Source organism: Nannobrachium achirus (assembly GCF_963921795.1).
Source record: "Nannobrachium achirus genome assembly, chromosome: 3".
Taxonomy (NCBI): domain Eukaryota; kingdom Metazoa; phylum Chordata; class Actinopteri; order Myctophiformes; family Myctophidae; genus Nannobrachium; species Nannobrachium achirus.
The window spans coordinates 3,572,579-3,597,759 of record NC_137812.1 but is presented as its reverse complement, the minus strand read 5'-3'; the positions used below and the strand labels follow the sequence as shown (position 1 = coordinate 3,597,759).

General features: G+C 43.3%; 3 protein-coding genes across 3 annotated transcripts in view; 1 reads left to right on the top strand and 2 right to left on the bottom strand.

Annotated features, from left to right (window-relative positions):
* The window catches only part of LOC308281504 (DNA cross-link repair 1A protein-like), a gene marked incomplete at both ends in the record, with an annotated part of 34,691 nt that extends 19,233 nt beyond the window's left edge, over positions 1 to 15,458 (bottom strand). The window contains 4 exon segments of the mRNA XM_080721722.1: positions 1,172 to 1,245; positions 1,247 to 1,291; positions 3,568 to 3,701; positions 15,404 to 15,458. Coding sequence (XP_080577848.1) covers positions 1,172 to 1,245; positions 1,247 to 1,291; positions 3,568 to 3,701; positions 15,404 to 15,458 — 308 coding nt within the window.
* The window catches only part of LOC308281310 (uncharacterized protein), a 277,254-nt gene that overhangs the window by 205,891 nt on the left and 46,182 nt on the right, over positions 1 to 25,181 (top strand). The gene's annotated exons all lie outside the window — the stretch shown is intronic.
* Positions 16,061 to 21,171, bottom strand: LOC308281503 (uncharacterized protein; the record flags this gene model as incomplete). The annotated part of the gene is made up of 2 exons (XM_080721721.1): positions 20,747 to 21,171; positions 16,061 to 16,390 (listed from the first exon to the last, which is right to left on the bottom strand). Exons 1-2 carry the CDS (start codon positions 20,834 to 20,836, stop codon positions 16,061 to 16,063), a joined length of 420 nt encoding a protein of 139 aa, XP_080577847.1. The 5' UTR covers positions 20,837 to 21,171.

Below are 25,181 nucleotides of genomic sequence, written 5' to 3'. Positions count from 1 at the left end.
GTGTCTGTGCACAGTATCTGAGGGATTGAATGTGGAGTCTCAGAAGTAATGTTAGAGTGCCCATTGGGCAGATCTTTATGCCCATATATGGTGTTCCATGTTGGAGTGCCCATTGGGCAGATCTTTATGCCCATATATGGTGTTCCATGTTGGAGTGCCCGTTGGGCATATCTTTATGTCCATAATTAGTGTTCCGTGTCCAGGCCAGTCTGTGATGGCCAGAGTAGGCCTATGACATGATGTCAGCATGCAGACAGACGGTAGTGATGTCAGCATGCAGATGGTCAGACAGACATACGCAAATGTTTTAGTTATAGATAGACATACAGTATATAGATCTGCTATTTTTGAAATGTTTTTAAATATTTTGTTAAGTTTGAGGGTACTTCAAGAAGTGAGATACTACTCATTTAAAATGTGTGGATGTGGTCAGTGGTTCCTTTCAGACGGTCGCTGCGTCCTAGAAATTCATTTTCAACGGTTATTTTGGCCACGTGGAGAAGTTTAGGGCCGCTGAGGCGAGCGGGCGCGTTCCCGCGAAATTCCCACGCGTGTGCTCGTTCGTGCATGCACTGGATTGTGTGGTCAGCTTTTTATTCCACGCTTGCTGGCTGGCACGCTCCTGCCAGGACCAGGCTTTTGTGGGCATTTGTGTTTGTCTCCATGTGAGAGACCACAGCGCTGAAAGGTGCTTTAACCCATTTAGTCCTAGAATTATTGAATGCTTTAACCAGTGAAAAATAGCAGATATACAAGCTCACAGCGCGGCACCGAGTGCCGCGCTGCAAGCTTGCAGATCTGCTATTTTTGAAGTTGTGAAAATGTGTGCAAATCTTTGAATATATGTATCTTCAAAGCAAACGTTTGTAACTCAAATGTTGCTTCTGGGGGGGTCCCTGGAACTAGATATTTTGAGATGGGGGTCCGTGGCCAAATACATATCATTTTGGGGGTCCTTCACAGGAAAAGGTTTTCAAAAAACCTTAGAAGGATTCAAAAGACACTTATAGAATCGGGTAAAAATTCAGATTTTCACGATTTTTCAAAAATAGCAGATCAGTCTAGTGCCGCGCTGTGAGCTTGTATATCTGCTGTTTTTCAATAGTTAAAGCATAAAATAATAACACACTACTATACTGTGTACCCGTTTTGAATGGTTAGGGAGACTCACTGGTTGGCGTCCAGCAGGGTGACCCTCACCCCCTCCACCGTCACCTGGACATTCATGGGCAGGATGTGGACGTAAACGCTCTGCCACGCCCAGCTTGGTCATCACCAGGTTACCTGTGATCTGGACACACACACACACACACACACACACACACACACACACACACACACACACACACACACACACACACACACACACACACACACACACACAGAGAGAAAAAGCACAGACATATTAAAAGCCTACTGTACGAGACTGGAGAGAAACAGGCATAAGCGGCAACTGGTTGGCAGAAGCGGCATAAACCCACCGTGCGGTTGTTTCTAGCGTTTCACTTAAAAAAATGCAAACGAAGCTCATTGTTGCTGCCTCCAGACCAGACCAACCCCGGGGGGATTGGAATTCATGGCAACACCACCCAGTCAAAGTTGATTAAGGCGGAGTGGGCGCGGCCTAGCGGATAAACCAATCAAGCGTTTTCCTCCCTGCACAGTGGGTGAGCAGGGCTGACTGGGTGGATTTTTAATTTATCCTCTTTACTTACTGTACTTACTGTTTTGCTGTAGATGGAGGCTGTGGGCCTCCTCTGTACTACTTACTGTGTTGCATTAGATCAGTGGTTCTCAACCTGTGGGTCGGGAGTCCCCAGGGGGGTCCCCAAATGATTTTGGGCGGTCCCCAGATGATTAACTTAATATGCAACATTGTTTTCTCACTCAACAGTAAACAAACCAACATAGAGTTTAAGGGCGGCTTGCACCAAGAGGGATTAAATAAATCTTAGTTTAGGGTTAATCAAGGGTTTGTTGATCTAGGTTTCATTTTAAATCGAGGTGCGTTGCACAACTTAAATTTAAGCATTGCTCAACAAATCTGTGATTAAACCCTTAACCTGTGATTAAAACCATAAACTGTGATTAATTCATGGTTTAAATGTCCTCCATCTTGGATTTTGATATAAACAAACTGGGATATGCTATTCTCTTGAGCCTAATATCATTAGCGTTACTCTTTTATTCACTTCTAGGAGAATGTGGGCAGGCCTATGTTAAGAAGAGCGCCTGCAGCCAAAACAAAACAAAAATATAACGCTCCCCGTCATACGACGGTGACGCTCGGACGCTACAGTGCGGTGCGGCGCGGCGATGCGCGGCTAGAAGCAAGAAAAGACCACAGTTTTGATCACATTCACATTTGAGTCAATTATGAAGCGATTACGAAAATTAAAACGTCTCCATGTTGCTTGCGAAGTCCACAAGCTTCCATGACAAATGTCTGTATGTCCCTGTAAATATTAATGTTCGCTAATTTAAAATAGCCGATGTACAGTACTACAAGGATGTGATGAGATTTGTTTTCAGCTGTGAAACGCTGTCTGCAGCGCCTTACTTGCTGTGGGGCTTCCCTCACAGAAGGGGGACCCCCATTCATGTCAATGGCATGTTTGCATTTAAACCACCTCTACAGCACGTTTAAAATTAATCCCTTACTTCAAAGTTTAAAGTAGTGGTGCAACAGGATTAACAGTAATCCAGGTTTACAGTGAAAATTCAAACCAAGATTAAAAGGATGGTTTAAAACTAAACCTGATTAATGAAAACAGATTTAAGGTTTGGTGCAAGCTGATTAAAAGATAAACCTTGATTTAAACTAGTTTAAGGCTTAAACCGTGTTGGTGCAAGCCGCCCTAAGTGTATAGAGGATATCTGCACATTTCTAAAGTGACAATTTAAGGACTCTTTAATACCTCTGAAATGACAAATTAAACATTGGCCAAATTGTCAAATATTAGAGGCAAACATTTTGAACATTTGTGAAAATAGCCGATCTGCGAGGCATTGTGAGCATATAGATCGGTTTCACAATAAAACCATGTAAATACTTTCACAATAGAACCATGTTGTACAAATTGTAATGCCTCAACTCTTAGTGCTCATCAGGGTGGGGGGGTCCCCAGTTCAAATATGATTTTTGGGGGTCACAGCCTGAAAAGGTTGAGAACCACTGCATTAGATGAGGACTGTGGGCCTCCTCTTTACTTACTTTGTTGCAGTAGATGGGGAGTGTGGGCCTCTACCTTACTTACTGTGTTGCAGTAGATGTAGAATATGGGCCTCCTCTTTACTTACTGTGTTGCAGTAGATGGTAGTGTGGAGGCCTCTACCTTACTTACTCTGTTGCAGTAGATGGTAGTGTGGAGGTCTCTACCTTACTTACTCTGTTGCAGTAGATGGTAGTGTGGAGGTCTCTACCTTACTTACTCTGTTGCAGTAGATGGTTAGTGTGGAGGTCTCTACCTTACTTACTGTGTTGCAGTAGATGGGGAGTGTGGAGGTCTCTACCTTACTTACTGTGTTGCAGTAGATGGGGAGTGTGGAGGTCTCTACCTTACTTACTCTGTTGCAGTAGATGGGGAGTGTGGAGGTCTTCCTCAGACCTCCGTAGTGGTCCGAGTGGAAGTGGGTGAGGAAGTACGCCGAGATGCCCTCAACCTCGCCGTAACTGAAGGCGTCGATAGCGAACTTGGTGCCTGAAACACAAAGACACAAGATAATGAAATGAAAGGTAGGGTGAGAGATATTTTTTGGTTCATTTCTTTTTCTTTTTTTTGTAAAAGGTTCTCCCCCCTGTCAGATGAAAAGAAGTGGCTTGGATTCCTCGTGCATAGAAGGAAGCATGAGGTCAGTCCGTTGCTCTCCCCAGGTTGGCAGAGGGAGGGTAGCGCCCAGGATTACATTAGATAACTGACACGGGGTAAAGAAATGGGTTACAAAAATCGAGGGATATAAATGTAAGAAAACACTATTGTGGTAGTAATGATTGCTATAGAGTTAATGTTCATTAGCAGGGGTTTTCCCATCTCTCCATCTCTTTGAAAATCCATTTCAGGCAGGTGGCAAACTTTCAGCCAATCTGGAGAGACTACTCATATATCGGCTTCATTTTTATAGTGTTGCAGTTCCCCGGCACGAAAAGGTTTGAGAACACCGACTTAGAAGGAATTTGTAGAATTGGCCTCAGGTCTCAATGGGTTTAGTAATACTAACCTCGCCCACCAGGCTTTCTGAGAGAAAGCCTGGTGTTCGTTCACATTCACAACAGGCCGTTTGGTTTCCGCCTAAAGCGCGGAAACCACTAGAAGAAGCGGCGTCGTTTTGATTTGGTTCCCCCCCGTTTGTTTCCCCAATCCCTATTAAAATGCTCGAGTAGCCTAGTGTAGTCTTGCCAGTCGCTAAAAGTTGGAGAGAGGCCGAGCTGGAAAAGTGGCATTTAACATGTGTCAGACATGTGCCGTTCCAAAATGGTATATGCCGTTCCCAAATTGGCATATGCCATTCCGAAAAGTGGCATTTTGCTTGTGCCTGGCATGTGCCGTTCAGAAATGGCATAAGCCATTTCCAAAACGGTATATGCCGTTCTGAAAAGTGGCATCAAAAAGTGGCATTTGGCATGTGACGATTCCAAAATGGCATATGCTGTTTCCAAAATGGCATATGCCTTTCCGAAAAGTGGCTTTTGGCATGTGCCGTTTCAAAAATGACATATGCCATTTCCAAAAAGCATGTTAGCCACTCAAAAAATGCAATATGGCCACCATAAAAAAAAGAAAATTTGGGGTCCCATTGACTTAACTATAGGGAAAAAAATACAAAAAAAATCTGCTTTAAGTAGCATGTGAGGAGTCAAACTAGTTTTTTTTTTCATGATTCTGAATCCAATGCAAGCATTTGTATTGCACGAAACAATTCCTTGTGCTAAAACGGCCCCCACAAAACTATGGTTTAGTGATGAGTCATCACTTTCCACAGTTTTGTGGGAGCCGTTTTTAGCCCAAGGAATGTTTTTCGTGCAAAACAAATGCTTGCAATGGATTCAGAATCATGAACAAAAAAAAACTAGTTTGACCCCTCACATTCTACATAAAGCAGTTCCCCCCCCCCCCTGTTAATTCAATGGGACCCCAACCTTTTTTGAAAAAATGGTGGCAATAATGCATTTCTTTGAGTGGCAAAACAAAACAATAAATGACATCCAACTGTGCTTTAGTATAAAGCACAGTTGGATGTCAAGTGCAAAATCAGCCATTACAACGCCCATTAGGGCCCACCAAAATACATTTTAGTCGACTAAATCAGTGGTTCTCAAAAGTTTGGGCTTCAGCACCCCCTTTTCCTGATTTCTGAATCCAAGTATCCCCTTTAAATCGACAACATTTTGATCGAAATATACTGACATCTCAAAAATCACTTTTTATGTCAATATGTTGAGAATAAAAGTAACTAACTTAATGTTTTCTATTCAGTAACATTTGCTAGTCAGAATTCTTACTTGACTTGTTTTAAAGACCCACTCCGGCCAAATCATGTTTTTTTTTAGTATTTAATATGTTTTTGGAGATTTTCAGTGGTATTTGTCACTCAGCATTGCTATAAAGCATCTAATTGCAATGAAGACCCAAAAATGGCCTTCATTGGCCCGCCCCTATGACAGCAGGTTTGACAAATGGAATCACAAATGGAGATCAGAGATTATTTTTTTCTGATAATTAAAACACACGTTGGAGGTGTGGAGTGGGTCTTTAGAGCTTTACAGCAGCACGTTCACATACTGTACATTTGTCAAGTTTTATCAGTAAAATCAATGTTTCCATTTCTATCAATCTCTCAAGTACCCCCTGTAGTACCTCTGCATACCCCTAGGAGTACACGTAACCCCATTTGAGAAACACTGGACTAAATCAACTGTAGATTTAGTCGACTAAAATCACATGATATCTATTCGAGTAAAACTAGACTAATACTGAAACATTTTAGATGACTAAATAGGACTACTACTAAGTTAGTTTTTTATTCAAAAGACTATGACTAAACCTAAATAAAAATGCTGCTTAAAGGAGGACTTCACCACTTTTCAACCTGTCTTCATATAATACGTCCTCAGTCACTAATGTTCATGATAAAATATCACATTTTTTTTTCTACTCAGTCTGGGTCTGATAGAAGAGCTGTAGGCTCTCCTATGGGTCAAATCCATCCACCAGTGACATCATCAATGGGGAATCCAAGCTAATCAATACTGCAGGCTTTCTATTCCTGAGAAGTTGCAATGTTAAAGTGGAAGCCATTGTTCTCGTGAGATATATATATATATATATATATATATATATATATATATATATATATATATAGTTTTAAAAAGTCAAACGATGTCACTGATTTGACCCGCCCACAGCTCTCCTATGAGACCCAGACTGAGTAGAAAGAAATTGTGCTATTTTATCATGTGAGGACCCATTATTTGAAAACAGGTTGAAAAGTGGTTAAGTCCTCCTTTAAACAGATCACCAATAGGCTACTGCCTCCTAAACCCTGTGGTCCCACAGGAAACAAGTATCTTTGAATTATATTTTAGTTATTATTTTAACTCTACTATTTATTCATTATTTTAATGTATTTTTTCTGGCTTTAATTCTAATCTAAGGTAATTAACTAAGGCAAGTTATTTTATTGTATTCCTTTTAGGTTTAAGTATTAGTTTGTCCCAAAAAACATTAGCAATCAATGCATAATCAACTGAGTAAGCATGTTTGGGCTCTCACAGCATCACTTTAGCAAAATGTTTGATATAGCCCTATGCCCTTTTAGTTATACAAATGAACCAAATGGACCTTTACAGGTCTTTTACTACGAGCTAGGGGGTACAAATAAAACTCTTACAGGTCCTTTTGGTTTCTGTTGTTTAGTTTAGTATGTGAACGGTCACAGCTTGTCCGTATGTATGTATGTATCTCTGTCTATAACGCCTGATACTGTGGTTCTATGGGTTTGTCGCTCTGACATCATGCTCTGACATCACTGTGATGTCACACTAACAGAATCCTTTTTATGCCCATATCTAACAGGACTTCATATGGGAATTCCCATACATGGAGGCCAAATCAGCCACATACCACACTAACAGAATCCATATATGGCCAAGACAGATGGCCAAGACAGCCCATATCTGTGTGGCTGGTTCTACAGACAGATCTCCATGTATGGGCATAAGAGGGTATTTGTCAGATGTCATAGATAGACATCATAGGACTTTCACATAACGATGCATACAGTACATGCATCTCCATATATGGGTACCAGGGGTCTCCATATATGGGTAACTGGTCGGATATACATCACTGGCCAGAGATGGCCAAGAATTGTCGCGACACCGCCCTTTAGGGAGAGGTGGTAGCTTAACCACTTGAACCCCATAGGTAACCAGAGTCCCTCATGGCTCAATACTAGTATTGATTGCTATAAAACCCGGGGTTACAAAAGTAACCTCAAATTATCTGTTTTTTTATGGGGAAAGCTTCAGCTGAAAATAGTGAAATTAACACTAATCGTACTATAAACCCCAAACATGCATGCTTACTCAGTTATTCGTTATGTGAAAGTCCTATGACGTCTATGACATCTGACATCATACATACAATCCCTTTTATGCCCATATATGGAGATCCCTGTCTGTAGAACCAGCCACACATACTGTATATGGGCTGTCTTGGCCATCTGTCTTGGCCATATATGGATTCTGTTAGTGTGGTATGTGCCCGAAGTCCTGTTAGATATGGGCTTAATATTGATGACATCAGGGAACTCCATACAGTATATAGGCATAAAGGGGATTCTGTTAGTGTGGTTCCCCTGACATCACAGTCATTTCAGAATGGCAAACCCTTAGTAAAAAAACGCACATGAATGGACGGAGACATGATGTGTCGTTTCTCATACTAAACTGCACCATTACCCTTGTAACACTACACTTTTTAAACTATTACAATTATTAGACTATTACACCAGTGGTGCTTTGGTAACTTCTCTCTGGTGGAACGCTAATTTAGTGCTGTTAAGTGCACGCAACAAGCACATCAAGTGCACGCGCACATGCACGCGAACAAATGTTCTTGAGAATGCAAATAAGTAAACATGTTTGACTAGTTTTAGTTTAGTTTTTAAATTAATCAATCACAAATGACCAATAAAATGCAACATAGGCAGAATCAACACTCACTTCAGTGACGCAAACTAGGAATGTGCCTCCAGGACAGGGCTTGTAGGTTGGTGTTGTGCTGCCTCCGCCAAACAAGGACTTAATGGCTAGGCACTGAAGCTGTATATATATGTCACCGGATATAAGAGAACCAGCACATTCGAGACGCGGAGCACTCGTGATGCGGCACGGGGCGGAGCAAGCGGTCGCCACAACAACGTATTCCAGGCGGTGCGCCGCTCTATTGTCCACGACACTGCGAGCGGCTACCGAAGCCCCCCTGTATCCACGAAGCCCAAACGAGTTACGAGGCCCCCCTGGGTCCACGAAGCCCCAAGCGGCGCGAAGGCCAGCGGACCTTGGTCCTGCTCTTCGCCCCCGAGCGCCGCAGGCGCGAGTGGCCGCGAAGAGCGGGCCAGGGCCGCGCGGCCGGCGGAGCGCCGCGCGAGTTACGAAGCCGTGGTGAATGCAATCGTTATATTTATGCCCAGGCCGTAAGGCCTGGGCAAGCGCACGTTAAACGCCCTGTCCAAGTGACTACAATGGAGCTAATGGCTAGGCTAGGCTAGGCTAGGCTAGGCTAGGCTAGGCTAGGCTAGGCTAGTAAATAAAGAGTAAACACTTCCGGTCTGCGGCGAGTTCAAAGCGTGACGTAACTCTCTTATCCAGTGGCTGACGTCGCCATCTGGTGGTGATTAGTGTGTGGTGAACGTCAAAACGAGTGCTCCTTGACAACTTTTACTGGTTTCTTGAACATACTGTAACATATATACTCCAGTCACTGATTGGGTGAGTGGGCGCAGGTGTGGAGTTTTGAGTTGGAGCAGGTGTGGAGTTTTGAGTGGGAGCAGGTGAGGGGTGGAGCCAAGTCCAGGGAATAGATCAGGGAGGGGGTTGGTGACTTGTAGGACTTTTCTACAGGGGTTGTAGGCTTCTATCCACGAGTTTCCAACGCCCCATAGTGCATTGCGCAAACGTCTGTACCGAGCTTCCGGCGCCGATTTACAAGCTCACAACGGGTTGCATCTGCGACGCGACGTGAGCTTGTATGTCTGCTGTTAAACCCGGAAGTTTGGTCCCGATGTCTCCAGTAAACTCCCGCGGAAACTTGTGGATAGCCTAATGCCTCATTCAGACAGTCAGACCTTTCACATGATACAAACCTGTAATCAGGGGTAAAAACAAATGTCTACAAATGGAACCAAATCATTTGGTTCCATTTGTACACTCAGAGTTATGGAGATCCTTGAAAATGAGTCTGAACTCTCCTAGTGGCCTCCTAATGTGTCATAGTAACTCAGTGTCATAGTAAATCAGTGTCATGCATATTCTGAAGAAAACCTGGAGACTTGACATTCAGTAATTGAGTACCTGAGACGAAAAACTTCCATATTTTAACATTTTGAATATAGATACTTTTTTGATTTACCAGACTGTAAACCACAAATTACGTTTTAATCTGTTAAATGGACTCCCCCTCATTTTGTTGAATTAGATTAGGAATTATAAGACATAATACTTTCAGTACTATTCAGCAGACAAAGGGAGCAGATAACACCAGTAAGACTCCCTAATAGGGAGATAAGCGACCGTCAGGTCGCAGCGTGATTTTAGGGCAAAATGTGTAGGAGTAGTGTCCAAAAATGTGTTTGAAGAAATTGGCCTGTTGGTGGCGCTATATGGGACAGATCCATATTGATGAGATGAGTGTAGACATACTGTGTACCGATTTGCGTGATTTTAGGGCAAAATCTGTAGGAGCAGTGTCCAAAAATGTGTTTTGCAAGAATCGGCCTCATGGTGGCGCTAGAAGAGGGTCATGTGTGAATTGATGGGTGGAGGTTGTGATTTGGCAGGCAAGGAGTATGAGTGCAAACGGTTGCGGAGATATGAGCAGTGCAAAAGTGTGACGTGTGACGTGTGACGGACAGACAGACGGACAGACAGCCGGTGGAGGTTTTGATAGTAAGTGCGACCTGATGGTCGCAATTAAAACAGACAATTGAACAAAATGAAGGGGGAGTGCATTAACAATTTAACAGATTAAAAATGACTAGTTTGTGGTTTACAGTCTGGTAAATCAAAAAATATCTATATTAAAAATAAATATAGCTGCAAGCAGCGATAAAGTGGCCAAGGCATAAAAAGCAGGAAAGCAAAAAGGCATCAAGGGAAAGCAACGAAGACATCAAAGAAAAACTAGAAGCAGTGTTCTTCCGAACAGGACTCCGGCAGGTCAGGTAGGTTTTTTTTTGGCCTAGTGGTGACTCTATAATAGGCCAAAGTGAAAAGGGTGCCACGTGTTCTTGGGCCTTTCACGGCAATCGTACGCTGCATGCGGGATTTGAAGCATTTTGTTCCAAAAATGGGTTTTGCAAAAATTTACCCGCTGGTGGCGCTATAACAGGCCAATGTGAGAAGGGTGGCATCTGTTCCTTGGCCTAGTGGGAATGTGTGTGCAAAATTTCACACACATAGCAGGCTACGTTCATGATTTGAGACATTTTGTTCAAAAAGGAGCAATCCTGCAAACCTTGGAATTCAATGTTAGCCAATTAGATAGAATATGATATCTGACAAATCTGTCATGATTACATCACTGTAGAGACTACTGTGTACTGATTTGTGTGATTTTCGGATAAAATCTGAAGGAGTAATATCGAAGAATGTGTTTTACATACTGTAAGTCGGCCTTCTGGTGGCGCTATAAATGGCAGATGTGAAAAATGCAGGGCACAGGTTTTTCCTTGGCCTCTGGGAAGTGTGCATACAAAGTTTTACACTAATCGGTGGTTATAGGTAAAAGCACAAATTGGCCTCTACACAACATGTATGCAAAAGACTGTAGGCCTATATGCAACAGACATAAAAAAACTGTGATACTATGCACAGTTTGATGATGTACATAGTAAGCCTGGCTGAGCTATGAAGACCATATGAATCAGCCAGGCTATGAATCTCATAGGGCAGGAGCCTATCTCCTGTTTCTGTAGCGTAAGGCAGCTTGATGTACAAGTACATCATGACGCTAGTATGTCGCAGGGAGTTACCCCCAATCCAACCCTTGATACTGAGTTTCAAGCAGGGAGGCACTGGGTCCCATTTTTTAGAATCTTTGGTATGACGCGACCCGGGTTTGAACCCGGATCTCCTAGTCTCAGGGCAGACACTCAAACCACTAGGCCACTGGAGCTGGTACATGATATCCTTGCAATCCTTGAAAATCACAACATAGGTGTAGACATGACAGTTTGTATTATAATGCTTGTTTCAGGATTTATGATGCAAAATACATTATTTAGTAATGGCGGATATTAAAATACGCATCAAGGGGGGTTGGGGGACATTTTTAGGAAGGCTCCATATCAGACATTGTTCAAGGAACCAAACTGTAAAGTCTACTAAATGTCATGGTATTATGCTTATATAAACCCCAAGCAGGATTCGATCCAACGACCTTCTGCATGAAAGGCATATACCCTGACCACTACACTAGGCAGCCACAGGATCTGTTGACCATGTTTGTTTAAAAAAAAAAGTTCTATGTAGTTTGAGTGCCTTGATTTTATTGATTTATTTTTGCCAGACCCAGAGGGTCGGCCTACAAAAGGCTTTGTCTGTCGGTCGGTCTGTCTGTCGGTCTGTCCCTCTTTTCCTCACTGTGCACACACAGGTGACGGCACTCAAGGCAATCAGCCGAGCAAGGGAGGGGCAGATGCGTGTGTGTGTAACACACACACACACGCACGCACACACGCACGCACACACACACACACACACACACACACGCACACACGCACACGCACACGCACACGCACACACGCGCACACGTGCACACGCACACGCACACACGCACGCACTCACACGCACACACGCACGCACTCACACGCACGCACTCACTCACACACACACACACACACACACACACACACTCATACACAGCTGCACCCCTTCCTTGCATTCTGATTTTCATTGCGGGTCTGGCAGAACCAGGTGACCTGGTCTAGTTTATATTTTGGAGGCTTGGGGTGAAATCAATCTGAGTAAATGTAATCGGAGTATTTCTGACATTTTCGAGTGATCATATTTTCTTTTACTCAAAACAGAAAAAAACATCCGGTAGAGAAGGGCTCATTTTACTCAAAACAGAAAAAAACAGCCGGTAGAGAAGGGCTCATTTTAAACATGAACATGATCTGGAGCTAGATCAGATGTGTCAACATTAAAGAGTTTGACATATGCACATGCCATGGGCATCCAGGATGTTAACATCAACTCAACCCAACATGGGGTTTGAACTGTCAACCATCCGTATACCAGGCACAGGCACTGACCACTACACTGCGGCAGTCACACATTATGGACCCGTCATTTTAAAAAAAAAGAAAAGAAAAAAGAAAAAGTTTCATGTAAATCTACAGTAGTTGTGGGGCTCATTTTAAACATGAACGTGATCTGGAGTTAGATCAGACGTGTCAACATTAAAGAGTTTGACATATGCACATACCATTGCATCCAGGATATTAACATCAACTCAACCCGATGTGGGGTTTGAACTGACAACCATCCGTATATCAGGCACAGGCACTGACCACTACACTACAGCAGCCACACATGATGGACTTGTCATTTTTTTTAAAAAGAAAAGAAAAAAGAAAAAGTTTCATGTAATGTACTTGACGCCTTCTTTCAAAATGATATAGTGCCCCCCTTTGGCCAATTGGGGTAAGATTGGTTTCAGCGATGTTTGGACTAACCCTCTACAGTAGTTCATCATGAAAATTTTACTTTGCATGTATGTTTTAGAGGCAGGAGAATAATTTGCATACAACTTGCAATATTTATTGAATTATTAAAAATGCATATTTCAATTTTTTAAAAATCCGATCTGACAGATTTTTAGATATTGGTCCAAAGTTCATGTAAAAAAAGTTCCGTGCACGTGACGCGAAAGTTCCGGAATAAAAGCGGGTTTAAGTGTTTTACAAACTGCTCAAAATTGCGGAAAATCTAAGGACGGAGCTTACTTAACAAAGACACGGATGTCTTCCGCTTGAGTCAAGGCACGCGTGTAACCAAGTTGCATGTCTTTAAACGAAACGAGGCATGACTTATGCCCCTTTAAAGTTTGAGTTTTCAAACGCTTCGTATAGCGCCCCCCTTTGGCCAATTGGAGTAAGATTGCTTTCAGTGATATTTGGACTAACCCTCTACATATTTGCCAAATGCCATGAACGTGTCACTTTGCATGTATGATTTAGAGGCAGAAGAATAATTTGCATATAACTGCAACATTGAGTGAATTATTAAAACATAATGTTTCGCTTTAAAAGAAATCCGGCCGCTGTGCGATGACCGTGTTGGTCCAAAGTTCATGTAAAAAAAGTTTCGCGCACGTTACGCGAAAATCCCAGGAGGAGATAGATTTTGACTGTTTTTCATATAATTCAAAATTGTGGGAGAGGTAAAGGTCAGAGGTCAAAAATCAGAGCGTAAAAGTTGTTCGGCATGAGGAGACGCATACGTGTATACAGGTTTCATTGCTGTACCTGAAACAGGGCATGAGCTACACCAGTTCAAAGTTTGCACTTTCGAAGGCTTCCTACAGCGCCACCCTTTGGCCGATTGTTGCGAGCTTCGCGTTTTAGCCGTTTGGCATAGTCCTCTGCCATACTGCCATGAACGTGTCACTTTGCATGTATGATTTAGAGGCAGAAGAATAATTTGCATGAAACTGCATTATACGGTTAATTATTAAAACATAATGTTTCGCTTTAAAAGAAATCCGGCCGCTGTGCGATGACCGTGTTGGTCCAAAGTTCATGTAAAAAAAGTTTCGCGCACGTTACGCGAAAATCCCAGGAGGAGATAGATTTTGACTGTTTTTCATATAATTCAAAATTGTGGGAGAAGTAAAGGTCAGAGGTCAAAAGTCAGAGCGTAAAAGTTGTTCGGCATGAGGAGACGCATAAGTGTATACAGGTTTCATTGCTGTACCTGAAACAGGGCATGAGCTACACCAGTTCAAAGTTTGCACTTTCGAAGGCTTCCTACAGCGCCACCCTTTGGCCGATTGTTGCGAGCTTCGCGTTTTAGCCGTTTGGCATAGTCCTCTGCCATACTGCCGAGTTTCGTAAAAAGCGACTGCACGGTCTAGCCGCTAGAGCAAAAGTGGCGGAAGAATAATAATAATAGTGCTGAAGTCCAATAACAATGAGTGGCCAAGGCATTGCCACTTCGTGGCCTTGGCCACTAATTAAATATGGACTGTATTCGTCTCAGGTACTCAATTGGGATTTATGATCAAACTAAGAACACTATAAAGTTATATAAAAACAAAAGCAAAAATGTGCCACGGACAATGTACACGCCACTTCAGTGATGGCATATGCCACTTCGGCACGCATGCCACTCCGGCAATGGCATGCACCACTCTGGGACTCCGGGAACGGCATATGCCACTTCGGCAACAGCACGCGCCACTTCGGCAACAGCACATGCCACTTTGGCAACAGCATATGCCACTTTGGCAACGGCACATGCCACTTTGGCAACAGCACATGCCACTTTGGCAATGGCATACAGCACATGCCACTTTGACAACGGCACATGCCACTTTGGCAAAGGCACATGCCACTTTGTAAACGGCACATGCCACTTTGGTAATGGCATACGGCACCTGCCACTTTGGCAACAGCATATGCCACTTTGGCAACAGCATATGCCACTTTGGCAACAGCACGCGCCACTTCGGCAACAGCATATGCCACTTTGGCAACAGCATATGCCACTTTGGCAACAGCATATGCCACTTTGGCAACAGGCACATGCCTGACACATGTCAAATGCCACTTTTCCAGCTCGCCCTTTATGAAAAGTTGGACTAAAAGATGCATATTCCAAACAAATTTTTCAAAAGCAAAACTACTCCGCATCAAGGAGTTTATTAGGTAGGCCCTAAAAGTATGTCCTTGAGTGCAGGGGAATATGTTGGGTTAAAACTGAATCCGGTTTGATCTTTCCGGCAAATTGTAGTCCTTTGAATACTACAACATGACGTTTTGTGGTTTCCGCTCCAGACCAGTTACAAACCCGAAAAGTGAAGTGATCCCAGACTATAGTAATACTAAGTAAACTAAGTAATATCGAGTTTACTCGCATTTCATTTACTAAAAATCTAATCAAGCAGTCTTCAGTCACCTGGGATCTTCTTGTAGAAGGGACAGCGTCTGTTCTCCCCTGCCTCTCCATCTCTGCTCCACCTTCTGCCACCTCTGCCACCTCTCCTGCCCACAGGCCTGCCACCTCTCCCAGCTCCTCCTCCAGCGCTGGCTGCCTGGCCGGGACCCGTGTCTCCTCCTCCTCCTCCTCCTCTACCAGGGCTGGGTGGGACATCAGAGGTGACAGTCCAGCTCCTGCCCTGTCCTCCTCTCCACTCGCCTCGCTTCCGTGAGGAGCTCTCTGCTGACGGCGAGCTCTGAGTGGCGTTCTCCACCTTTTGCTCCTTCTACGAGTGCAAATAGATAATCAATTGAGTTATTTATAAAAGCATAATCATTTAATAAAATAAAATTGGTGTCATTATAGGGGAAAAGTTCCTCTTCTTGCATAAAAACGGGAGGAGCAGGCGAAATAGTTGATCTACCGAGCTTGAACATCGGCTTTCTTCACTGTCTTGAGCCCATTGTGCAACATTGTACGTTGTATAAAACATAAAAAAAAGCTTCTCAATTAATTGATTAATCAAAAAAAGTAATCGTTACAACAATAGCCTAGAACATAATGGACAGCAGGCCTACAGTACCTCCTTCTTCTTGAGCGGCTTGAGCCCGAAAAACACCCCGATGTCCGTCTGCTTCAGAGAGGCAGCGGCTTGTCCTGCCTTGCCCTGGTCCGCACAAGGCGCCGTGGCCACGGACTGAGAGGGAGACCGAGAGAGAGCAAGCTTTGAGACGAGGAGAGGTCTCCGGTGGGGTCGTCCAAAGCTCCGCGAGGCACATCTATTGAACTGGACAGCGTCTGTCGCAGTCGCTCTAAGACCTCGCTCTGTGGGGACCGGAGGCAGCCAGAGCCGGGGGCTTTCTCCTGGGTCTGGGTCTTCTCTCTGGAGCTGGGAGCGTATGCAGCGGCTGTAGAGTCAGGCCCTCCATTCCCAGGCCCTGACGAGGTGCCCAGAATCTTATCCACCTGGGTGCAGTGGGGATGTCACAATAATAATAGCTTTTTATTACTTGATTTACAGTTAATTGTGAATATCGATACGATTGTGTTTTAATCACTAAACATTGGAATATAACATAACTGACATTTATGTTTGCCTTTTAACTCTTATACTGCTTTGAACGTTCCTGTTCGCCCCAATTCTTGAGGTCGAGTAGGGCCAATACGGCCGTTCGTTCGTTTGATGTTTTTTATGGATTATGATAAAAGACGTCCTTGCGCAACTTTTGAATGCATAATTGGTCGTGGTGTCGTTTTGAGGACAGCCGGAAACCGTTCATAAAAAAAAAAAGTAAACAGACTGTCCTGGCTCCGCCTGCCCAGAGCGACTCTGCGCCTGCCTAGCTGCCAGGGGCGTCAATTGGGTATGGCAGGGGTATGCAGCTGCCATACCTTGACAGGGGGAAATAATAAAAATGTACTTTTCATCGTGCCTGTTGCTAAGGTATGGCAACATGACTGGTGTCTTCACCAGACACCAGTCATGTTGCCATACCTTAGCTTGTTCTGAACTGACGCCACTGCTAGCTGCTAGCAGCCTTGAGGGACTATATTGTTTTATGCATCGGGCTGTTAGTAGAGAAAGAGAGAGAGAAACGTTGGTAAAAGCGATCATTTTGTCGGAAATCAGTTGTTTTATAGTATTAGTAGTATAGTAATTGTAGTAGGTAGTAGTATTTAGCAGTACTAGAATATTGAGATGTATTAGGCCAACTCAGCCTCAACTTGCTGGTATCATTCCGCCGAAGTGCGACCCTCCCCCCCTGGCCGGAGCAGCAGCCAGCAGCAGAGCAGATCCACGGATAGAAACAAACTTTGTTAGAATTAGGATTACAAACCTACCCGCGTTGGTGACTCAGGACCAGGCAGCGCCCACGAATGGTGGTGGTGGTCGTGATGATGATCATGATGATGATGATGATGAAGAAGAGAAAAAGATCACTGTAGCCGTTGGTATTGAAGATAAAAAGATTGAAGATGGTGCCAGTCGCGAAGAACCGGGGTCCAGAAGTGGATCAAGAGCCTCGTGATATTGTGGAAACCGATCCCGACGGAGCTCGACCCCCGTGTAGGATGGATCCCCCCGCCCGGGGGCTCACATCGCCGCAGCAGCAGAGACCCATGTACCGCCGCCACCGCCGCGAAGAGACAGACGAACTGGGCGATTTGGCCAATGAAGAATGGCTTCCGCGTAGAGACCCCTCGGAGAACAGAGGCCACGATTCTACTGTCCAAAGTAAGACTTCCAATCCAGTGCATGTATGTATTGTATAGTTGTATACTGTATATAGTTGTATACTGTGTGATAACAGAGCATCCGTGTGGAACTGGAAGCCTGGGATGGGGGGATGGTCAGTGATCAGTGAGATAGGGTAACGGTTTTCCATTGCGACGTGTTGCCACTCCGACATTGGGATCCGGTCTAGAGCCCGCCTACTGCATCCGGCTATTTACACGTACACATACATGCAAGAAATGTTTCCGTATCCGGACCGGATCAGTAACTTGATCCAAGCAGTTAGGATCCACGTGCTTGGTTTGTTTTTGTCGCTACTCAGGACACACGTGGAGTTCCTATCACGCGCGTGCACGTACCGCGTGTAGTGTACGTGCACTGCACAGCCTACTAGGATTATTTGATGGGAATTTAGGATTTATTGGCTTAGTTTGTGTGTGCGTGCGTACGATGCGTGTGTGTGTGAGAGAGAGGGAGAGGTTTCTTTTTATCGTCATCATCATCATCATCATCATCATCAGTAGCTGATGATGTAGCTTTTCAGTTCAATTCAAAGGAGCTTTATTGGCATGAGAAAACATACGTTTACATTGCCAAAGCAAGTGTTACAAATAAAAACTGTTGAAAATGGGGAACATATATACAGTTGGAGGGAGTACAGCTTTGTGTAAACAGAGCTATGTTGCATTGTGACATTTTATATAGGTATACAGGGTATAAAGGGAATTTCACTGTGACAGTAAATGCATGGTAACTATTTACTATAACTGCATTTTATGTTATATATGAACTTATTGTAAGTCATTTGCTAAATGTCAAAATTGTAAATTGATTTGTTTAGATATAAACTATTTGATATTTTCCTGGCTATGATTTTAGATGATGAGTCGACGATGATGATGAGCCTACTTCTTCATTTCCACATCGTGGAAAAACAAACTTTTTTCTGTAAATCAGACTTAGCACCATGCACATGCTCACATAGAGATCAAAGGGGGCTTGAGCCCCTGCCCTTTTATCCATCTGTAAAAAGTGCCCTCTCCAGACCATGAATGCTGTTTTTACATAATTACTATATATATATATATATATATATATATTTGTGTGGTAAGCAGGAAGTGCATAGAATGTTAGAGAGGCAGGGGTTGACATTTCTAAAACGGCCTTTTGATGAAAATAGTAGGCCCCCAACCTCCACGCATTCTGCTGTGACGCGTTGTGAGCTTGAAGGTGTACTATGTTTCATGTATTTTATAGTAATTATGTATTTGTATAATTTACAGATCGACCATGGGCTCGTGTACGAGTTCAGCAGACCCGGTGGAGCCCTTCCGGAGGAGCCTGGCTGGAGTGAAACAGAATGGAGCCCCAGGCCCTGTGCAGGCTGAATGACACACACGCACGCACGCACGCACGCACGCACGCACACACACATATACACTCTGTACTGTAGACATGTAGTGTCACAGTAGTGTCACAGTGAGATAAAGAGAACCCTGAAAGCTGAAGCAGGATTCAGGCTGAAGCTCATGTCACTGTGTCAATGTTCTGCACTGCTCTTACTACTGCTCTTACTTCTCTTACACACTAAAAGTGTGTAAAAAGACACTTTTTCTTGTTTTTATTTTTTTGAATTTGTTTGTAAACAACCACTGATCATAGGTGTGATGTTACTGAAGCCAACAATAAAAGGCTAAAGAGAGATTTCTGCCTGAAAATGTATTCTTCACAAAAATGCATTTTTCTCAGCTTTATGTTCTCAAAGAGCTGTTTTTAGGCCACATTCTGCAGCTTCTAGCTAATGAACAGAACAAGATAAAAACTCGAAATCTTTTTCTGTTGCAAAGTAGACATTCTATTCTTCGTTGCCATATAATTGTTGTCTTTATAGTCGAAACCAAATTTCTCCAGTAGGCCTTCAAAGATGAGCGACAATTCTCAATTTAGCTGGCAGTGGATTGAGCTTTTTGTTCAATTCTGTGGCAGTAAAAGAGTTAAGCTTTGTAAATAACAACTGCACAGACAGAATTATGACATGTCTTTGAGCCCTGATTCTACAAATGCCTTGTAAATCGTAGTAGTTGTCAAACTTTTTTGTAAATCAAAATGATAAAGAAATACTAAAAATCTAAATACTTTCAAGATTTTTCAAAAGAAAATTGAAAAATAGCAGATGCACAGTACTGTGAGCTTGTAGATCTGCTATTTTTGAATAGCCAACGCAAACATTTAAAATGACACAGACGTTTGCCCGGAGTTATCACAGATGAATGGAAAGGATTCTGATGACAATCTGATATATTTACGATCAATCAGCCGCTCATGTAATAATTGTGACTGTAATAACATACTATATTATGTAACACAGTCATTGTGCCATACTGTACTGCATGCTTTCCTGCATCCTGTAAAAAGACTATTATTGAAGCTACTTTTCTCTCTGTTTTAGATTATGGAGACATTATAGGATTGCTTCTCCTTCAATTTTAAAGCGCCTTGACACTGTGTACCACTCAGCACTAAGATGGATCACTGGTGACAGCTATGGAACCCACCATTGTACACTATATGGGAACTCAGGTTTATCCTCCTTATCTGAGAGGCGTGATAAACACTGGTATCTTTTTATTTTTAAAGCTCTCTCAGGATTGCTCCCCCCTTATATTTGTTCAATGCTGAATCTGGATCCTAGTCCCAGTCAGACGCGCTCAAGCGACATTTTGACGCTCGAGGTTCCATTTGCTCATACAGAGCTTGGCAAGGCAGCATTTTCTATCAGTGCTCCACTTGCATGGAACAAGCTCCAAAAATCATTACAAATAAAATATCTGCCGGCCTTAGGCCAATTTAGGATGATGGTTTCTAACACCTTTGTTCTAAACTGTATATGTTTTAATTAATTTAGCTTTTAGTTTCTTGAACTTTCTACAGTTTTCAAGTATTCTCTTTTTGATTATTTCAAATGATGTCTGTAAATGTATATATGTATATAGGTTGTTGTTCATTGTTGTATCTCAGTTGTGTTGTAAATGAGTGCTTGATCATGGTATTTCCGAGTTTAAATAAAGGTAACAAACAAACTGTACCTGTGAGTCTGCGGGGACAGTAGAGGCCTCGGTCCCGTCTTCCAGGTCATCGGCGAAGGCGCCGAAAAGCTCGTCGTCACTGAATAGCATCAAGGAGTCCTCGTCCGCCTCGCTACGGGGGTTCGAGACCCCGACCACCTCATTCTCCACTTCCTCCTCTTCCTCTGGGAACTTGGACAAAGGCGAATAGGAGATTTCATCGTCGTCATCGTCGGGAGAAAGGTCAGCTTTTATGAAACCCCCTTGAGGAGAAAAGTCTGTTTTTACGAAGCCTCTTCTAGGAGAAAAGTCTGTTTTCACGACAGTTTCTTGGGGAGAAAAGTCTGTTTTCACGGCAGTTTCTTGTGGAGAAAAGTCTGTTTTCACGAAGGACTCTTGAGAAGAAAAGTCTGTTTTCACGACAGTTTCTTCGGGAGAAAACTCTGTTTTTATGACAGATTCCTGAGGAGTGCGGTCCGTTTTTAGGCCATTTTCTTGAGGAGTAAACTCAGTTTTCACGACAGCGTCTTGAGAGGCCTGGCTCCCCCCGCCTGCCCGGGGAGACGCAGCAGGCGTCGACGACACTTGGGTTTTTTCCCCTCTTGGGAGGACCTGTTGGTTCCTCTACCGGTGGTGGACCACCCCTTCCTCTTCTTCAGGTCCTTGGGGCCCGGCGAGCGCAGCAACAGGAGGCTGTTTGTCGCCACCTTGTTGGTGGGCGTAGCCGGAAGGCCGCCGCCCACGGGCGAGGCGGCGAGGTCGGGCTGAGAGGAGAGGCTGACTGCTCTGTCCTGTGAGCAGGGAGAATCACAACAATGTGCGAACACAGCAGCAACATTTGTGAACTGAAGGCTAGAGCAGTGTTTCTCAACCACTGTGCCTGGTAGTCCAGTCATTTTAGGGTTAGACCTAGAACAAATTGCAATAGTAGCAAACTCAACTGATTTTGTATCCTCATTATGTCCTTAGTGAGGGAAAAAAAGTCCCAAGGAATCCCACCGGGGCAAAGTTTTGAAAACGACCTACCTACCTTCAATTACTATACACTACAATATAACGGAAAAAATGACTGAAAAAAAATCTGCTTTAAGTGGGATATGAGGGGTCAAACTAGGTGTTTTTAATTATTCTGAATCCATTGCAAGCATTTGTTTTGCATGAAAAACATTCCTTGGGCTAAAAAACGGACCCCAAAAGACTGAAAATTGATGAAAATTGATGAAAATTGACGTTTTGAGTGGCCATTTCTGGCCCAAGGAATGTTTTTCGTGCAAAACAAATGATTGCAATGGATTCAGAATAATTAAAAACCCCTAGTTTCACCCCTCATATCCCACTTAAAGCAGATTTTTTTTCAGTCATTTTTTCCTTTATATTGTAGTGTATAGTAAGTGAAGGTAGATAGGTCGTTTTCAAAACTTTGCCCCGGTGGGATTCCTTGGGACTTTTTTTCCCTCACTAAGGACATATTGATACAAAATCAGTTGAGTTTGCTACTATTGCAATTTGTTCCAGGTTTGGCCTAATTTTGGCCTAAAATGACTGGACTATGGGGACCTTTGGTGTGCCCCTGAGAAGGGTCAAGTGTGCCCCTTGAAACTGCTTGAAAGCCAGTATTGTATTTATCATTTTAAAAATAATTTAAAATATAGCTGCAAGCAGCGATAAAGTGGCCAAGGCAGAAAAAGCAGGAAAGCAAAAAAGCATCAAGGGAAAGCAAAGAACAAATCAAAGAAAAACTGGAAGCAGTGTTCTTCCGAACAGGTCTCCGGCAGGTCAGGTGTTTTTTTTTTTTTTGGCCTAGTGGTGACTATAATAGGCCAAAGTGAAAAGGGTACCACGTGTTCTTGGGCATTTCACGGCAATCGGACGCTGCATGCGGGATTTGAGACATGTTCCAAAAATGTGTTTTGCAAAAATTGACCCGCTGGTGGTGCTATAACAGGCCAATGTGAGAAGGGTGGCATCTGTTCCTTGGCTTAGTGGGAATGTGTGTGCATAATCTCACACTGCGTTTGAGACATTTTGTTCAAAAAGGAGCAATCCTGCAAACCTTGGAATTCAATGTTAGCCAATTAGATAGAATATGATATCTGACAAATCCGTCATGATCACATCACTGTAGAGATACTGTGTACTGATCTGTGTGATTTTCGGATAAAATCTGAAGGAGTAATATTGAAGAATACTGTAACACTGGTGGCGCTATAAATGGCTGATGTGAAAAATGCAGGGAACAGGTTTTTCCTTGGCCTCTGGGAACACCGGCTTCGACTGCTCTCTTCGCATTCAATCCGACTTTTTCACCATTTCTCAGACGTTTGAATGCAGAGAATATGCACTGGGTATCCACGGAGGAGTGATACTTTGAAGTACGCATGCGCCGATATCTCTCGCCTTGAATATTAGTCCCCTCAGGGGAATCGAACCCAAACCGTGGGTTTGTTGCATCCGTGCTCTACTGACTGAGCTAATGAACGGATGAAGTGACTCCTTTTTTGTGCATTTATCTATGACGTGGATATCTATGACGTGGATAGTGGGGTAGATGTTGATAGTGAGGGACTGAATATTTACTATTCTGTCCATAACGGCACATAACTCGGTAACGCGGCTGAGTGGGATTGGGCGCCGTTCGCACCGCTCGTCGCGGCAACTCGGCTCGCTAGCGCTCGCCTCGGTGGCGACTCACGGGGCTCATCGGCGCCCAATACCGCGCCGCTCCGTCGGGGTCAGTGGCGTGGAGCATTACACTGGGGAACAGAGCACACTTGGCATCTGGTTCGAGGCTGGGAGTCACCTCAGGTTTTATTTTTGCGCTCCTCTGAGGTTGACCACTAGATGTCGACATTTTACTACTAATATCTCTGCATTGGTGAGTTATTGGATACTGAATATCCAAGTATCCTGGATACTTTCTGCATTGAAGAGTCTGAAAGCACGTGAATATTTCGCATTAAGTGCGTTGATATCATTAGAAGCAGGTGCTGGGAAGTGTGCATACAAAGTTTTACACTAATCGGTGGTTATAGGTAAAAGCACAAATTGGCCTCTACACAACATGTATGCAAAAGACTGTAGGCCTATATGCAACAGACATAAAAAAAATGTGATACTATGCACCTGGACAGTTTGATGATGTACATAGTAAGTCTTGCTGAGCTATGAAGACCATATGAATCGGCCGGGCCGTGAATCTCATAGGGCAGGAGCCTATCTCCTATTTCTGTAGCGTAAGGCAGCTTGATGTACAAGTACACTCCCTGGACATGACGCTAGTATGTCGCAGGGAGTTACCCCCAATCCAATCCTTGATGCTGAGTTTCAAGCAGGGGAGGGACTGGGTCCCATTTTTTAGAATCTTTGGTATGACGCAACCCGGGTTTGAACCCAGATCTCCCAGTCTCAGGACAGACACTCAAACCACTAGGCCACTGAGCTGGTACATGATATCATTGCAATCCTTGGAAATCACAACATAGGTGTAGACATGACAGTTTGTATTATAATGCTTGTTTCAGGATTTATGATGCAAAATACATTATTTAGTAATGGCGGATATTAAAATACGCATCAAGGGGGGTTGGGGGACATTTTTAGGAAGGCTCCATATCAGACATTGTTCAAGGAACCAAACTGTAAAGTCTACAAAATGTCATGGTTTTATGCTTATATAAACCACAGGCGGGTTTCGATCCAACGACCTTCTGCATGAAAGGCATATGCCTTGACCACTACACTAGGCAGCCACAGGATCTGTTAACCATGTTTGTTTAAAAAAAAAGTTCTATGTAGGCTGAGTGCCTTGATTTTATTGATTTCTTTTTTATATTTTGGAGGCTTGGGGTGAAATCAATCTGAGTAAATGTAATCTGAGTATTTCTGACATTTTCTTTTACTCAGAACAGAAAAAAACGGCCGTTAGAGAAGGGCTCATTTTAAACATGAATGTGATCTGGAGCTAGATCAGACGTGTCAACATTAAAGAGTTTCACATACGCACATGCCATGGGCATTCAGGATGTTAACATCAACTCAGCCCGACGTGGGGTTTGAACTCATAACCTTCCGTGTAACAGGCACAGGCACTGACCACTACACTACGGCAGTCACACATAATGGACCTGTCATTTAAAAATAAAAATGAATAAAAAGTTCCATGTAATGTACTTGACGCCTTCTTTCAAAATGATATAGCGCCCCCCTTTGGCCAATTGGGGAAAGATTGGTTTCAGTGATATTTGGACTAACCCTCTACAGTAGTTCATCATGAAAATTTTACTTTGCATGTATGTTTTAGAGGCAGAAGAATAATTTGCATAATACTTGCAATATTCATTGAATTATTAAAAAAAGCATGTTTCAATGCACATGCAGGCAAAGAATATGTATATGAGTGTCCAAAGTGCTTAATTCCTCACCAGCACTGTCAAACAAGAATATTTTCTCAGAGTAT